The 12,726-nt window shown below is 41.3% G+C and overlaps 1 protein-coding gene across 8 annotated transcripts in view; it reads right to left on the bottom strand.

Moving 5' to 3' along the window:
• The window catches only part of smarca4 (SWI/SNF related, matrix associated, actin dependent regulator of chromatin, subfamily a, member 4), a 103,084-nt gene that overhangs the window by 31,928 nt on the left and 58,430 nt on the right, over window positions 1-12,726 (bottom strand). For all 8 annotated transcript variants that reach the window (XM_062974067.1, XM_062974070.1, XM_062974064.1 and 5 more), the window contains exons 19-23: window positions 9,315-9,425; window positions 4,590-4,832; window positions 2,240-2,353; window positions 1,971-2,078; window positions 927-1,013 (exon numbers count right to left, since the gene is read on the bottom strand). In XM_062974067.1, the coding sequence (XP_062830137.1) occupies window positions 927-1,013; window positions 1,971-2,078; window positions 2,240-2,353; window positions 4,590-4,832; window positions 9,315-9,425 (663 nt within the window). The remainder of the gene's footprint in view (window positions 1-926; window positions 1,014-1,970; window positions 2,079-2,239; window positions 2,354-4,589; window positions 4,833-9,314; window positions 9,426-12,726) is intronic.

Genomic DNA, 12,726 nt, shown 5'->3' with positions numbered 1-12,726 from the left:
TGCTCAAAAACGGAAAGTTTGAAACTGGGCGGTTGCTACTAGGTATGGCAGCATCTACAGTTGGTTTTTTCAGAAGAGGGTGAACCACTGCTTCTTAAGACACTCTGGGAAAATTCCTTGTTCCAAGGAGCTGTTAATGATGTTCCTTAAGGGATCTTGTAGTCCCTCCCAGCACTCCTTAACCAACCGGGAGGGGCAATGGTCAAGGGAGCAGGTAGTTGGTCTTGCTGCAGCTAGAGTCTTTTCCAGATCTTCCATTTCTAATGGCACAAAAGTTCTAGAAGTTTGTCACTAGATGGCCAGAAAGCTTCTAGTTCCCTCAATGTGTCCTCTGTGGGAGGTAGCCCTTCGCGAAGCAGATTGATCTTATTTATGAAGTAGCTCTGAAAGGTCTCTGCTTTAATATCATGACTGGCCATATCTTTGACTGGATGGGTTGGATTTATGATGTTATGAACAATTTTAAATATTTGAGCAGATTGAGATCTGGCGGAATTGTGAAATGGGGCAGAATTCCAAAGATCTGAGAAATAGTGGATTAGTCTACCATCCACAAAGCACCCCACACTCAAAATATCTTGAAGAATAACACTAGCCAACACACATTATGTTGCCTCAAATATTGGACCTGTTTCTAGGTATATTGGGCTTGCTGATTCCAAAAATGGCACCAGTTTCCCCCTATCAGCTCTAGTTTTAGAAATACAGTACATATGCCATATACCAGCTGTCATCTGCTTGCCCATAGAAAGTCATGATAACTATATCTAAAACCCAAGATACCAAGAAAAAAAATATTTTTGTTGTGCTGTGCTATTAATCCAGGCATTGATACTTCTGATCCATCATTTTCACTCTTAGTTGATTTCAGTCACTTACTATATACAGGCTGAAAATGGATTAGCCACATGTTTTTGCTTCTTTACCTCAATGTGCTGAAACATGTAAGGATGGTTGCAGATCTTCCTCAGCTGCATAATAGTGTTCATCAGTGTTTTTGTACCACCTTTGCCCTGCAAGAATTAGAGAGTACAATTCAAGAATTTCTACCTGAGCACATTAGTTGATGATATCAACTAAACCTTTATAAGGTATGACACAACTCATTTCCTAGCATTATTGTTTTTTTCTTTATTTCTTCAGTTAAATTGACATTAAACATAGTTAAAGCTTGCAAACATTCATATCTCACAAAGCTCCTAAAGTAACTATGTTATAGTGTAGCACTTACAGGAAAACATCACTACAAAAAAGAATCTCTTAGGGCCCTTCCACACAGCCATATAACCCAGAATATCAAGGCAGATAATCCATAATACCTGCTTCCACACTAATAAAGTCCACGTATAATCTAGTTCAATGTGAATTTTATACAGCTGTGTGGAAGAGGCCTTAGAGAGGAAAAAAGAGTGAAAATATAACTACAGTAGTCTCACTTATCCAACATTCGCTTATCCAATGTTCTGGATTATCCAAAGCAGTAGTCAATGTTTTTGTAGTCAATGTTTTCAATATATTGTGATATTTTGGTGCTAAATTCGTAAATACAGTAATTATTATATAGCATTACTACGTATTGAACTACTTTTTCTGTCAAATTTGGTGTATAACATGATGTTTTGGTGCCTAATTTGTAAAATCATAACCAAATTTGATGTTGAATAGGCTTTTCCTTAGTCCCTCCTTATTATCCACCATATTCGCTTATCCAATGTTCTGCCGGCCCGTTTATGATGGATAAGTGAGACTCTACTGTATCACAAGTAGGAAACTTTCTGCAAATAAAGCTTCAAATAGCTTTAACATCATCTTACAGCAAAGAACTGAAGCTTTCCCTCCCACCCACCACCAAAATCATATGCAGTAGTAATAATTTCACCAAGAAGACTATAACATGTTTAAGGAACAGATCTACCAGAGATATGCCCATCTTTATTGTACATTTAAAGCGAAAAAACGGTCAACCAAACCTTTTTGTCTTTTTCAGACCCATCTGTAAGCAGTACTCCTTTGGCCTGCATATGTCTATAAAGTACCCTTTGCAACGCAGACATATCACATTTAATCACATATTCTACCTGTTATGGGTGGAGAGAAAAGAAAAAAACTCAAGACCTCCAACAACCTTTTGAAAACATACAATTAGTAGTTATCAAACACCACAGGACAGTTTACAGTTAACACAATCTTCCATTAGCAAGAGAGGTAGTTTGGGTACTATCTGCCTCGCATGCCTTACTTTTTCAGGCAGCTGTGCTTCGACCTCCTTCTTTAATCTTCTTAGCAGGAAAGGACGCAATACTTTGTGCAAACGACGAATAATGAGAATTGTTTCTTCTTCATTCAAATCAACCTGGTTTTAACAACACAGAGATGTATGGGAAACATTACTTGTTTTTTTTTAACTTCAATTTTGATGAAACACTGCACAGAAAAGACTATGAAATCAGTTGTTTGTTTATTTTTAAAGTATAAACACATAATGCACCAAAGGAGTTACAAAACCACCAACTACTTTGTTCAAGTATCATTCCAAAAATGACCAAGGAAGATGATAGGGCTAAAGATCCATTACAATTCAATGGGAGGAATTAGATACTTTAAAAATGGCCTTACGCTTGATAGTAATTTTGTTGCTGTTAATTATCATGAAGGTTTTTCCATCAAAGCTAAGTTCTATAACTTATAATGTCATGGCATAATATGAATTCTCTAATATAATTTGGCAAAATATTTTTAATATAGAAAACCTAAAAACGTGTCATTTTATTAGCGTGCTATTTATTTAAAACACACCTGAAAACCTATCTCTTCTGCGTCTTGAGTTTTAATCTTGATTCTGTGTATTTTAATATGTATTTTATAGAAATATGTGTTAATATGTGTATTTTATAGAATGTTTAAGATGATTATGTGTTTTCAGGTATGTTGAAACCCACCTCAAGCTATGGGGAGAGGTGGGTAAGAAATAAAATTATTATTATTATTACTCACAACATGACCAAATAGTAAAAATAGGTATACTGTATAAGTGAAATAAACCTAATAAAATGTTGAAATTTCAAGATCTAAATTAGACATTTGGCAGCAGCTTTATTAAAAAGACAGAAAGAGCTGAATAAGACATGACTAACAGCAGAGAGAAGTTAAGTTGACTAAAGGATAATATTTAATTATTTCCGGCCCCGATGTCTTTACTCTTGCAATTCCCGTCTGGCTACTGGCTTTCCAGACATGCTGGCACTGAATCAGAGGTGCATGTGCTAGCCATAGGAAATACCACAGGTGATGAAGGAATTAAACATAAAACTTTTCTCCCTATCAATTATTTTTCTGCTTAGAATCACATAAGCTGATAACTCAGAGACAAGCCTACAGATTTTTAACTAAATCACCACTGATGATTGGAAAGTTTTACTTATCAATGCTATATTTAACGGAGGCAGATTTTGCTTTCAAAATTTTGCAATTTCTGAAACCTGTAAGGCTGCTTCTTGAGAAATGGTACAATTTTAAACATCTTTACCATTTCTAAATAAATTATGGAATATATCCATGAGTGTGTGGTGCTACATCTCCCATAATAGCAGTAAACAAGATCTTTACATTCCACATATGCTTTAGGCACGAAGTGGCAGGAAAAATGACTTGATTACACAGCCCATCCAAAAATATATTTTCTTCTTCCTGGAGTTATTTGGGACACTGATTCAGAAAATTGCATTGGACAGACCGGATCATCTCTAGTTTCTGAGATATGGTTATCATGGCTTTCTATGGGTGAGAACAGGGCGACTGATAGATTCCATATGTTTTGTATCTCAAAAACAAGAGCTGATAGTAGGAAACTGGTGCCATTTTTAGAATCAGCAAGTCAAATATATCCAGAAAACGGTCTAACATTTAGGCATGTGTGTTGGCAAATGTTATATATTTTGGCCTGATTACTCTATCAGGAGAACTCTCTCTTTATAATTTAAAAAAAGGATTGTTTAAACCTTTGCCTTCTAAATAGAATAATTAGTACATTTAACATTAGACCAAAGTCAGATCACTTCAACGAGTTGGAGGAAGTTTACATGCCAGGCTCTGCTGTTACTGAACTTGCCACACAAATAAAATAATATTTTTAAATGCTTTTAAAGCAAAAAGCTGTTTCCCTTGCACTTTTAAAATAATGGGAATCGTATTCAATTCCATTTGAAAACAAGGCATGTCATGGGGTTTTCTTGGTAAGATCTGTTCAGATCTGTTCAGAGGAGGCTTGCTATTGCTTTCCTCTCAAATTCACCCAGTGGGTTTCCATGGCTGAGCATGAATCTGATCTTCAGAGTCTTAGTCCAAAACTCAAATCACTACACTTTTTGCTGCTTTCACATAAATTTAACAGTGGCAAAGCCCAGGGTTCATCCTGTTGATTCTCACAAATTACAGTAAATCTGTAACAACGGAAGAAACTTCTAGCCAATAGAAGAGATTGAAATTAAAGTGCCTGGCACTGCTGTTGATAGGATGCAATTCTAGGGCAGTTGCTACAGAACTCAGTTCCAGAAACGGGCTGAAAAACACTGAACCATTCCCATGTTTACCTTTTCTCCAGTCATGGCAAATGGAGCATTAAACCACTGTTCAAATGTGCTACAACTTTTGAAGATAGTTGGAAGGAGGAAATTAAGCAGAGCCCACAGTTCTGGGAGCTTATTCTGTAGTGGGGTCCCAGTCAGAAGCAAACGCCGTGGAGCTATGTAGTGTGTGTTCAGGACCTGGGTCAGTTTGCAGTGGTGGTTCTTCATCCGGTGGCCTTCATCAACAATCATGTATTTCCAACGGATCTGAAGATGGAGGATAGGATCTGTATTAAGAGTCCGCAGAGAATCCCTTCTCGTGCACGGCTCTGAATTATAGGCCCTTACAATAAATAGATCATTTGGGATGTAGATAGGCTGCCATACTAGAAATCATTTGAACATGTGAAAGATTTATACCACTAATTTACAGTATCGTCTCTCTTCACAGAGTCTCTAGAGCAGACATCCTTAAACTGTGGCCCTCCAGCTCTTGGGCCTCCAACTCCCAGAATCCCTGACCACTGAACAATCTGGCTAGGCTTCTGGGAGTTGGAGGCCAAACAGCTAGAGGGTCATAGTTTCAGGGTGCCTGCTCTAGAGAAATACAGATGGGCCTTAAACATTTGCAGGTTTAGCATTTGAAGATTTGAGTAGTCATGCATTTGATTAAAATGTGCTCTCTAAGAATTGCTAGGTCCTCCAGTACAACTTTATGACAAACATCTATATAAGTCATGCTGGAGGATCTAGATTCCTAGAGAAAACATCTCTCTAGGTACCTCCAGGTCCTCCAATGTGATAGCATGGTCAACTTCCTGCAGCTATTGATCATAGAAATGTTCTGGAGAAGCTAACTATTCCTAGAGAGGTGTTCTCTCAGGTTAAAAAATAGCATTTTTAAATGGATTGTTATTCGTTTTTGTAGAGATCCTGTACCCCTAGCCCAAGTGAATAGAAGGTGACTGCAAAATGTGTAAAGTATATCATATTTTGTGCTTCAAACTAGTGATCAGCCTAATGCAAGCACTCTTTTAATTTAGTTGCGGTTACAAAACCGTGGATGAGCTGTCAAGAAATAAAATAAATATCTTCTGAGATATTGCTTCAAAATGACTACAGCCTACAGAACAGAAGGAACATCTCCTACCCACTCAACTGAAGCTGAAACTGGTGAACTATGGAAAGCAGCTGGCATGTGGGCTGAGAAAATCTGTTACTGCCATGTGCCTTTTGAACTCTGTGCAATTTCTTCTATCACACATTTCCTTCCATACCCTTCTCCTTCCCTCTCATTCATTACATGCAAGTGCTCTAATTTCTCTTAATGAAGGACAAATTTGCCTGAGCCTTTAAATTGCTTCAGAAAAGACTTTGACATAACTGACATGATTGGTTCAGATGTTTAATAACTGAAAGCAAAGTCTAACTCCCTTTGCTACATCACTGCTTAAAAGAACAAAAGGACAACTCCCTATGTTATTTAGTGCTGTTATATAAATTGTTTCAAAAAGATGGACCTGATTTGAAATCACTGTATCTCTGCAACCACGCACCACCCATGGATGAGACTCTTACCACTTGAAAGGGTGGGGCATAGAGTTTCAAATGAGTACCATCAGATGCTATTTGCAACACGCTCTTCCGCCAGAAAAACAAGCTCAAGACATCATGGAAGCACCCCCGGTCAAAGCATTGGAACCTCTTGGACTATGTTATTACACGTGCCAGAGTCCGCCGCGATGTGCTTCTCACAAGAGCCATGACAGGTGCCGATGACTGCTGGACAGACCACAGGTAAATCTGATCCATGATGGCTATCAAGATCATCCCCAAACACAGACACCAAGGAAGAAAAACAAGGCGCAAAATAAACACCCAAGCCCTTCATGAGCCCTCCAAACGAGCCCTTCTCCAAAGAACACTCAAAGATCATCTACCCATAGAACACCCCGAAAATGTTGAGGAACATTGCAACAAACTGAAGACCTCCATCATCACAACTTGTGAAGAAACCTTTGAATACCAAACTAAGAAACATCAAGACTGCTTTGACGACAACAACAAAGAGATCCAACAGCTAATCGATAACAAAAGGAAAGCCTTCCAAATATGGCAGAGAGACACCAACTGTGCTGCTAAGAAAAAATCTATGCCAGTGCAAAAGCTGAGGTCCAAAGAAGGACCAGAGAACTCAAGAACATCTGGTGGACAAAGAAGGCTGAAGAAATCTAACACTTTGAGACACCCATGATGCTCAGGGATTTTTCAAAGCCACAAAGATTATCTACAGACCAAGAAACCATGGCATACAGCCTCTACGCTCATCAGATGGAACCAAACTTCTGAAGGACAAATCATCAATTGCACTACGTTGGAAAGAGCACTACCAGAACCTGCTGAATCGCAGCTCCAATGTGGCCGAAGAGGCCCTCTCACAAATCCCACAACAACAAACCAGGTTGTCCTAGTTTGGAAGAAATCAGCAATGCCATCAGCCAACAAAAAAACAACAAAGCCAGTAGATCTGATGGGATCCCTGCTGAAATCTTCAAAGAGGGTGGACCTGAGCTGATACAACAACTCCACCAGCTCATTGAAAAGGTGTGGGTGACCGAGAAAATCCCAGGAGACTTCAAGGATGCCACCATCATCACCCTTTTCAAGAAAGGGGATAGAACAGACCGTGGGAACTATCATGGTATCTCCCTTCTAACCTCTGCTGGGAAAATCCTCGCAGGGTTGCCTTCTCCCTGTTTCAGAAGACACGCTCCCAGAATCCCAGAACGGCTTCCGTCCCTCCAGAAGAACAGTGGACATGATCTTCACTGCACAACAGCTCCAAGAAAAATGCAGGGAACAAAACCAACTTCTGTACATGGCATTCATTGACCTTGCAAAGACATTCGACACAGTGAATCGCAGCACTCTCTGGACCATCCTCCAAAAAATCGGGTGTCCTGACAAATTTGTGAACATCTGCTGCTTCTCCATGATGACATGATGGCAACAGTCTTGGACAGCAACGGCTCCCAGAGTGACCCATTTAAGGTGGAATCAGGTGTCAAGCAGGGATGTGTTATTGCCCCTACCTTATTTTCCTTCTTCATCGCTATGATACTTCACCTTGTCGATGGGAAGCTTCCTACCGGTGTGGAAATCATCTATCGGACAGATGGCAAGCTATTTAACCTCAGCAGACTGAAAACCAAAACCAAGGTCACCACAACATCTGTTATAAAACTCCAATATGCCGATGATAACGTAGTCTGTGCACACTCAGAAGAAGACCTACAAGCCACTCTAAACACCTTCGCAGAAGCATACGAGAAGCTCGGCCTCTCACTGAACATCTCACTCCCACTACCTTGGCAGCCATCTCTCCACAAAAATCAACATGAACACTGAAATACAACACCGCCTGAGTTCTGCAAGTGCAGCATTTTTCAGAATGAAGCAGAGAGTGTTTGATGATCGGGACATCCGGAGAGAGACCAAGGTGATTGTTTACAAAGCCATTGTCCTCCCAACCCTGCTCTACGCCTGCGAAACGTGGACGGTCTAAAGACGTCACACTCAACTCCTAGAGCGTTTCCACCAGCACTGTCTCAGAAAAATCCTGCAAATCTCTTGGGAAGACAGGCGGACAAATGTCAGCGTGCTTGAAGAAGCAAAGACCACCAGCATTGATGCAATGTTCCTACGCCATCAACTCCACTGGACTGGCCACGTTGTCCGAATGCCCGATCATCATCTCCCAAAGCAGTTGCTCTACTCCGAACTCAAGAACGGGAAACGTAATGTTGGTGGGCAGGAAAAGAGATTTAAAGATGGGCTTAAAGTCAACCTTAAAAACTGTGGCATAGACACTGCGAACTGGGAAGCCCTGGCCCTTGAGTGCTCTAATTGGAGGTCAGCTGTGACCAGCAATGCTGCGGAGTTCGAAGAGGCACGAATGGAGGGCTTAAGGGAGAAACGTGCCAAGAGGAAGGACTGTCAAGCCAACCCTGACCGGGACCGCCTTCCACCTGGAAACCAATGTCCTCACGCAGTGAGGACATGCAGATCAAGAATAGGTCTCTTCAGCCACCTACGGACACACCCCCAAAACACCAAAGATGGAAGACAATCGTCCTCGAACTATGAGGGATCGCCTAAGTAAGTAAGTAAGAATGCTTTAACATTGTTTTCAAATATTCATAAACGTCTTTTAGTTAGCTTTGAAAGAAGGAAAGCAGCATGAATACAGTATTAATCTATAATAAATTATTTTCAAAGGTGTCATGAAAAATAGCATAGCAGCATATTCTGGTAGTACTATGGTGTTGTTGTGATCTCTGATGGCTGAGTGCTTTCTCAATGTTACTGATGGCTTTGGTGCAATTATGACTATACTGATATTGCTCTTGTTGCTGAATGCCTTCCAGTCATTTCTGGCAGCCCAATTATAGGGTTTTCTTTGGAAGATTTGTTTAGAATAGGTTTGCCACTGCCCCATTCTCTTTGGAGACTGGAGGGAGTATAACTTGTCCAAGGCACCCAACAGGTTTCCAGGGCTGAGCACAGATTCAAAACCTTGTCCCACAGAGTACTAGCCCAATGCTCAAACCGCTACACCATGCTGGGCCTGTTATATATTAAACATTATTATAGGCTGCTTTGGAAAATAAATTGCCCAATAAGACAGTATATCATGAATCCAACAATTCAAGCACAATTTAAAGAGCATATATGAAGAGCAAACCTCACTTTTGCAAGAATGTGCTTATCTTTGATGATGTATTCATATGTAGTGAGCAAAACATTAAATTTTCCACTTCGAAGCTGAGGTACAAATGCCCGCCTTGCAGCTGGAGAGCCCTAAAAAAACAAAATAAATAAATAAATAGATAGATAAACTAAGCACTACTTATTTTACTATATTTTCTATGCCATGCTGAGTCTGCGGCCATGATACTGTTGGAGCATTTTAATGAACATTGCAAATTGTAAGTGGCCAAACTGTCTCTAGTCCAGATTAGGGGAAAGGAAAGTGGAGGCTAGAATTAAAACTTTCCCTGGGCATTAGGGATGAGAACAACTCTGTGGGATGCCTAAGAGACTGGGGAAGCAAAGAGCTCAGAGGCAGGCAAGCAGTTTGGAGACAAGCTGCAAAGGAAAGCCTGCACTAAAAAGATAGGAACGTGAAAACGAAGTGGAAGAGGCACAAAAGGAGGGGTTGAAAGCAGAAAGTTTATGAAAGCAGACAGCACTTGAGGGAAGGAATGAGGTAGTATCAGGGGCGGTTCAACCGTGAGGCAAATTAGGCAGTTGCCTGTGGCGCCATTCTCTAGGGGGCGCAATTGAGTGCGCCCACGTGCGTGCGCATGCGTGTGCGTGCACCCTGCCTCCTCCTCCTAGGGTTGCTCTGCTCACCTTCGGCCTGGGCCCACCTTTGAGCATGCCTGAGCGCGCCTTCGGGCCCACCTGGGCCTGCCTTCAGGCCTGTGGCAACCTTTGGGGCCTGGCCCAGGGCAGGCCCGCCTCTGAGGCCAGGCCCGCCTTAACCCACACCTATGGCAGGCATCCTCAGAGGTTGTGAAGTCTGTTGGAAGCTATGTAAGTGGGGTTTATATATCCAGGGTGGGAGAAAGAGCTCTTGTCTGTTTGAGGCTAGTGTGAATGTTGCAGTTGGCCAGCTTGATTTAATGGTCTTGCAGATTCAAAGCCTGTCTGCTTCCTTCCTGGGGGCATCCTTGATTGGGAGGTGTTAGCTGGCCCTGATTTTTTCCTGTCTCGCTTTCCCGTTTTCAGGGTGTTGTTTTTTATTTACTGTCCTGGTTTTAGAGTTTTTTTTAATACCAGGGGCCAGATTCCCTTTCGGTGGCCTTTTAATTATCTGCCTTGATATTCTGGGTTATATGGCTGTGTGGAAGGACCTTCTCTGCTCTTCCACACAGCTATATAACCCAGAATATCAAAGCAGAATAACCCACAATATCTGCTTTGAACTGGGTTATCTGAGTCCACACTGCCCTATATCCCAGCTCAATGTTTGGTGCTAAATTCGCAAATACAGTAATTCCTACATAACATTACCATGTATTGAACTGCGTTTTCTGTTGATTTGTTGTAAAACATGATGTTTTGGTGCTTAATTTGTAAAATCATAATGTAATTTGATGTTTAATAGGCTTTTCCTCAATCCCTCCTTATTATCCAACATTTTCACTTATCCAACGCTTTTATTTTTCAGTAATTGGTTTTGGGGGGAGGGGTGCCAAAATTCTTTTCGCTTACACTTGAAAATTACCTAGGGCCAGCCCTGGGTAGCACTGAAGTATTCTTTCAAGCATCAGCCTAATAACAGCAGTCACTGATTGGAAGGAAATAGACAAACAAGGGAGTAGGGAGGTTAGCACGATTGACCAAGGAGAAAGTATTTTGAGCCTAGGGGAAACATTTTCTTAAGGGTTGTTTAAAACAATAGTGGGTAATGTCAGAGGATGCAGGGACTATTTCTGAGGCCCACACAAATGCTTTTGAGGGTTCATATGTGGCCTCTGAATCTTGCATCCTCCACTCATTTAAGTCAGTAACGATAGTTATACAAGCTTTACTTGATACCAAGTGACTTATTGACATCTCCTCTATACCTGCTGGGGCAAGAGAACTTCAAGCAATGGAAAACTACAGTGGGGGGAAAAAGTATTTAGTCAGATACCAATTGTACAAGTTCTCCCATTTAAAAAGATGAGAGGCCTGTAATTGACATCATAGGTAGACCTCAACTATGAGAGACAACATGAGAAAACACATCCAGAAAATCACATTGTCTGATTTTTCACAAATTTATTTGCAAATTATGGTGGATAATAAGTATTTGGTCAATAACAAATGTTCATCTCAATACCTTGTTATATATCCTTTATTGGAAATGACAGAAGTCAAACGTTTTCTGTAAGTCCTCACAAGGTTGCACTCCAAATCATACGATACATGGCCCCATTTATTCTTTCATGCATACGGATCAGTCGCCCTGGTCCCTTTGCAGAGAAACAGCCCCAAAGCATGATGTTGCCACCCCCATGCTTCACAGTAGGGATGGTGTTCTTTGGATGCAACTCTGCATTCTTTCTCCTCCAAACACGACAAGTTGTGTTTCTGCCAAGCAGTTCTACTTTGGCTTTATCTGACCATATGACATTCTCCCAATACTCTTCTGGATCATCCAAATGCTCTCTAGCAAACTTCAGTCGGGCCCGGACATATATTGGCTTAAGCAGGGGGACACATTTGGCACTGCAGGATCTGAGTCCCTGGCGGTGTAGTGTGTTACTGATGGTAGCCTTTGTAACACTGGTCCCAGTTCCCTGCAAGTCATTCACTAGGTTCCCCCGTGTGGTTCTGGGATTTTTGCTCACCGTTCTTGTGATCATTTTGACCCCATGGGGTGAGATCTTGCGTGGAGCCCCAGATCGAGGGAGATTCTCGGTAGTCTTGTCTCTCTTCCATTTTCTAATTATTGCTCCCACCGTTGATTTCTTCACACCAAACTGCTTGCCTATTGCAGATTCAGTCTTCCCAGTCTGGTGTAGGGCTACAATTTTGTTTCTGGTGTCCTTGGACAGCTCTTTGGTCTTCACCATAGTGGAGTTTGGAGTGTGACTGCTTGAGATCATGGAAAGATGTCTTTTAAACTGATAACAAGTTCAAATAGGTGCCATTACTACAGGTAATGAGTGGAGGACAGAGGAGCCTATTCAAGAAGTTACAGGTCTGTGAGACCCAGAAATCTTGCTTGTTTGTTGGTGACCAAATTCTTATTTCCCACCATAATTTGCAAATAAATTCATGAAAAATCAGACAATGTGATTTTCTGGATGTGTTTTCTCATGTTGTCTCTCATAGTTGAGGTCTACCTATGTCAATTACAGGCCTCTCTTCTTTTTAAGTGGGAGAACTTGTACAATTGGTATCTGACTAAATACTCCCCCCCCCCACTGTAATCTTTCTCCCTGTATCTCAGTTGGAGGAAATGAAGCCCATAAACCCAACTTCTGTAGCTACTAGACCAGGTATGGGCAAACCCAGGCCCAGGGGCCGGATGCGGTCCCTTGGGCTCTTTTCTCAGGCTCTTCTCTCACCATCCTATCTTTTCTTTCTCCTTTGCTCTCTCTCC

The sequence above is a fragment of the Anolis carolinensis genome, chromosome 2 (assembly GCF_035594765.1).
Source record: "Anolis carolinensis isolate JA03-04 chromosome 2, rAnoCar3.1.pri, whole genome shotgun sequence".
NCBI lineage: Eukaryota > Metazoa > Chordata > Lepidosauria > Squamata > Dactyloidae > Anolis > Anolis carolinensis.
Note: the sequence above shows the minus strand (reverse complement) of the source record. Positions and strands in the feature narration are given on the sequence as shown.